General features: G+C 35.2%; 1 protein-coding gene across 1 annotated transcript; it reads right to left on the bottom strand.

The window, feature by feature from the left end:
- Positions 1 to 3,062: 3,062 nt before the first annotated feature.
- LOC135733826 (GTPase IMAP family member 7-like) lies at positions 3,063 to 4,569 on the bottom strand. The gene is made up of 2 exons (XM_065252612.1): positions 4,469 to 4,569; positions 3,063 to 4,389 (listed from the first exon to the last, which is right to left on the bottom strand). The coding sequence occupies exons 1-2, from the start codon at positions 4,485 to 4,487 to the stop codon at positions 3,263 to 3,265; spliced, it is 1,146 nt and encodes a 381-aa protein (XP_065108684.1). The 5' UTR covers positions 4,488 to 4,569; the 3' UTR covers positions 3,063 to 3,262.
- Positions 4,570 to 5,313: the final 744 nt, after the last annotated feature.

The following is a 5,313-nucleotide window of genomic DNA, read 5'->3' as shown; positions in this document are numbered from 1 at the left end:
GAAACCAAGATGTTTGTCAGACATGACACGCATCTTAGTATAGGTTAATCATTTCACTCTCAGAAAATGTACAAATAACCATCATTTTAGATGTTTAATTACTAAAGTATTTGAATCGCTAGACGAGGGATGAATGTAGGCTACTTATTTTTTCTGAAAACCTCCCACTCATTTAGACAGAATGGGTCACATGTAACTGTGCTGAAAGACACAATAAACGCTTAAAGGTGATGTACAGTCAACGCGCTCTCAAGTTCAACGCATATAGGCACAAGCTGGATAAAGCTTTGAAAATGAGAAGTTTGTTTTCAATGCCTATTATTAATTAGAATCAAGTTATTTGTCTTTTTGATTACAATTTTGTAATATTATTTTTAATAAATATTTAAAGTTATTTAAGTTAAAATTATAATAAAAGCAAAAATTCATTTAAAATGCCACATTAATGTAATATTCCGGTTCAATCCGAATACAAATACAGATACAAATAATTTTGAGATTGTTACAGATACAAATACTGACTCCGCTGCACACCCCTAGTTAAAACTAGTTATATTTCCTAATTAAACTAAGGCCTAACTAATCCCTGTAACCACCCCTATAATCTTTAAATATCATTTGTTGCCCTTTTTTAAGGTCCCCCTCTGGTTAAACCCTGGCCCCCCTAGTAAAATTTGACTAGAACCGGCACTGTTTATAGAAATTTGTGCAAGTGACATGAAAAAGACATGCTCAATGCACGAAAAAGCTGAATTTTGTGCCATGGACACAAATAAATAAATCAATTTTTTTATTTTGGGTATAATTGAGGGAACGACATTGGATGAGCAGAATTCAGACACCATGGCTAACACCTGATATAATACACTAAAGGGAAGTTTGATATTTTGGCACACACCAGTGCAGAAATGTTTGTATAAGATCCTAAACAAGTATACTCAAATATGTTGTCATATCTACATTTGCTTTAAGATATGGACACATTGTTAAATGTAGGATATTTTATTTGTAACGCTTTATTAAAGTAAAAGAAAGAATCATAAACTATGTCTTCTTTAAGATTAGCTCCAGCAGATGGGGCTCTTGACTTATGCAGGTTCTGCAACATGTGTGACATCACACAAAAAGAGGAGGAGCATCTTTGTAATCAGCAATATGGAAACAACATGAATGTACCTAACATTTTATATACTTCACATTTATTAGCTGCTATAACGTATCTAAAGACAGTCTGTTTTAAATTACATCTGTAATCTTACCTATTTCATCATTATTTAGTAAGAATGCATTTTCTGTATTATTTGCAAAAACAACTTCTGATGATCACACACACACCTCTGTCAAAGGCAGTTGTTGTTTTCTTGTCCTTATTCCCATAAATGGGCATCTGCCAAAAATTTTGAATGTGCTCAGGTTTTCTTTTTATTTATTCTCATGCACATTAAATCAATAGGTAGAGCCTTTGAGAGGCATAGGAACAAAGTTTCATCATTACTTCACTACAGCGAGTGGTAGCTGAAATAAATTAAGAAAAGAAAGTCACAAAACCATTTAAAATATCTATTATCATATTGCAGCAACAAGTGCTTAATATACTTTTAAAATGTATAAGATACCACAAACTCCATAAACGTATAACTAAAACCTAAGTATCTGGATCACGTGAATGATCAAGTAATTAACCACATGTGCAGCGCATTTCCAGGTGTTATGAGTTATAAACTCACACATACACCATGAATTTGTCTCAATCTGAGTTTTGTCGCGGAGGAGGCATGCAAATGTATTTTTACAGACATCCTCATAAGAAACAATTATCGTCTGGATAGGCCTCTAGACAATTTATATTTAATTGTTCCTTGGGTTTCTGTCAATTAATTAATTTGTTATTTATTATTAAATATTTGTCTTTTAGTCCCTTATCTGTTCCATTGTCTTCACCTGTTTTTGTAATTAGTTTAATTAACCCATTCACCTGTGTCTTTTTAGTTGTGTATAAATACCCTGTCTTCTTGTTGGTATAATGAGTGTAATGTTATAGTCTCCTGTGTTTTGATTATTAACACTACATAAACTCTTATTCATTATCTTGCGCTTTGTGGGTTACACCATTACATATTGTTAGGAACGACCCCAATGCCTTCAAAAAATGCACAACCAGACCACGTCCAAATATTGTTGTTTGTGATGGAAGATTGCATGTTCTTTAAAAGTGGAGAATGGAAAGTTTAGTTCCTTTCAGTCAGTAAACAGGAAACCAAGATGGGTTTTAGGGCAGCTGACTTTGCAGCTTTCAGCAATGTGGTTTACTGTGGAAATTAAATCTGGTTTGTCAGTGCAACATGCTCTGCTTGCCTGTGCAGAGATATGTAAAGGTTTAGATGGAAGAACAGGTTCAACATTGGTAACCGCAAACGCTTCTCTTTCTCATGCACACATGCTCAGTCTCACAGCACATTATACAGTTTATTAACAAAATGAAGCAGGTCAGTGCTTGGTGCCAGATGACTATCTCTGTGCACTGGTGCACTAAAGAACACAATAATCTATTGTAGCTAAATCTGCAGTAGAGAACCATTTGCCATTTCTAGGCATTTGGGATGTGAAGGTGTAGGGATTAGACATTTATGAGGCCCAGGTGAGAGAGCAGAATTCATATCTTGCAAAATTTGCACAATCTCCACTCTGTCGGCTGTACGGCCCCTGTCTCGGCTCCACAGCCTGCTGCAGCACCCCCTGTCTTGGCTTCACAGCCTGCTGCAGTGTCTGTCCTAAACTTTTTTTTAATAAAAGTTTTTTGTTTTTTCCTGATCCCATTTTTCAAACTTTAGGTGGTGTGTAATGATGCTGTTAAAGCATAAATAATACTAATTTGTTGTTCCTTTGATAGCACTCTCTCAACCCACTCAAAATGGGTTGTGCCCAACAGTTGAGAAATACTGGTCTTAGAGGTAAATACCATATTTTAGTACATATTTTTTTATTATAAGTCAATTTTATTAGAAACTGAATTTAATGATTTCAAATACACATAATATCATATTTTGCAGAGGAATGGGGTAGCCTTTAACTTAATATTCTCATATAAATTCATCACAATAAAGATCACGCTTCCTTAGAAATGTATAGATGATAGAAGTCACATTTTGCTTGGTGGGGGTACCTACTATTATATGTGTAGATATATAACATTACCGTATGTTTAATTCATATTTAAATGTAATTTTGAAAGCTTGGAAATATTGTCTAGATAGAGAGCTTTTTATAAAATAATGCAAGAACTACGTTGTTGTTGTTGCTGTTGTTGTTGCTTGGTCTGGATCTCCAGTTGCAACTTCTGGTTCTCGAACAACTTCTGGTTCTCCAGTTGCAACTTCTGGAAATCCAGTTGCAACTTCTGGTTCTCCAACAACTTCTTGTTCTCCAGTTGCAACTTCTGGTTCTCCAGTTGCAACTTCTGGTTCTCCAGTTGCCACTTCTGGTGCTCCAACAATTTCTGGTTCTCCAGTTGCAACTTCTGGTTCTCCAGTTGAAACTTATGGATCTCCATTCTATTATTTTGCTCTTCACTTTCACTCATCAGCTTCTCTTTCTTCAAACAATGCTTTGGTGTTTGTTCCTTCAGCTCAATTGGTGCACAACTCATCTCATGATTTTCAGCCTCCAGTTCTTGGTGTGGTATGTCTTGATCAAACACCTTCTTGTGTAGTTGAGGCTCAGCCATTTTATTTTCTTTCTGTTTCTCAGCAGCTTGCATTTGCTGTTGTAAATCTGCCTTTCTTTTTATATGATTCTCCAGCATTTTAGATGTTGTGTTGGAAAAGTACTGACCATTGTTGTTTCTCACCATATCTTGGATCTTCTGAAGGAATGTTGACACTTGGTCACAGCTTTTATCTTTATTGTTAAAAACATGATATCTGCCTTCACACATGTCAACTATGGCTTTAAGATCTTCTGCAGCATCTCTTACATACTCATCAATACTTTTGTCCTCCAGATTGTCTCCTCTTGTGAACAGGATCATTGTGTATTTGATGGCATCTTGACCAAAGATCTCCTGTAATTTCTGGACTGTTTCTTTTTCTTCTTTTGTGAAACGACCAATTGTCAGAACAAGCAGAAAGACATGAGGTCCAGGTTGAGACATGTCAATGCATTGAGCTGTTTCTTCTGTCAACTCTTTTTCAGATAGGTCTGTATCACACCATCCAGGAGTGTCCACCACTGTGATTTCTTTATCACCAATATTTTCTGAAGCCTTCTGACAGTGCCGAGTCACTGACCTAGAGCCTGATTCTTTGTGAAAAACCTCCTTTCCAAGAATGGTGTTTCCAGATGAACTTTTCCCAACTGCTGCTTTCCCGACTAGGACAATCCTGATCTCATCTACTTATACAAAAGAAAAATGTTTTAGTGAAATTGTGATACACAAATGTACTGCATTATTAACAAAGTTGTTACATACCTTTGAATTTTTGATCCATTTTCAACGTGCATCAGAAAGAGAGTGAGTCTATGAGGGCTGGGCAAGTTCTATTTCAAGTGACTATAGCTTGCCTTTTAAAAGCTTACAGATGAAACTGAAACTAAGAACAACAAGAACAAATTATATTTCTACTGCACATATCTTGTTTCATTCACACTTTTTTCCCCTTAGTTCTAACACAGTAAAAATGTTTTCAGGCCTGGCTTACTGTTGGTAGAGGTTTCTGGCACTTTTCAAAATGGTGCTTAGTCATAAGCAACAAGACAGTCATTAAAATAAGGCTGAATTTAGTGACTTACACAACCAGTTTCTGAAATTGAAAAAGCATATGATAAAGAATTTTACTATCAGTGGCACTAAAACTCTCTCACGGTGTGATGGAAAACCTCTGTTCATGAGGTGGAATTGGCGGTTTGTGTACTTAATATCCATGTAATTCCCAGCCATTATAAAAGTATTTGTATTATGGTTTGTTGTTGTCTTTAGTTAATTCTCATATTCTTTATTCTGGTATATGGCTCACCTTTTTGATCCAACATATTTAATAGATAAGTCACTGAGTTAGAAAACTGTCTAATGCATCAATGTGTTCTGTTCTTGACAACAAGACACTGAAAATGAAAGAAAAAAGAAAAGCAAAGATTTAACAGCAAGTCAAAAAGAACAAAAATGCTTGTGATGATTGAAAACACAAGAACAACACAAAACCATAAAACAGAACAAGACAGAGTTGTTAGAAAACTGTTTGGGAAAAGACTTGTTTATTGATACATATAATTGACATATACTTGTTTTTTAGTTTCTGTTTTAGGTTTTAAAATGCC

The sequence above is a fragment of the Paramisgurnus dabryanus genome, chromosome 3 (genome assembly GCF_030506205.2).
Source record: "Paramisgurnus dabryanus chromosome 3, PD_genome_1.1, whole genome shotgun sequence".
Taxonomy (NCBI): domain Eukaryota; kingdom Metazoa; phylum Chordata; class Actinopteri; order Cypriniformes; family Cobitidae; genus Paramisgurnus; species Paramisgurnus dabryanus.
Note: the sequence above shows the minus strand (reverse complement) of the source record. Positions and strands in the feature narration are given on the sequence as shown.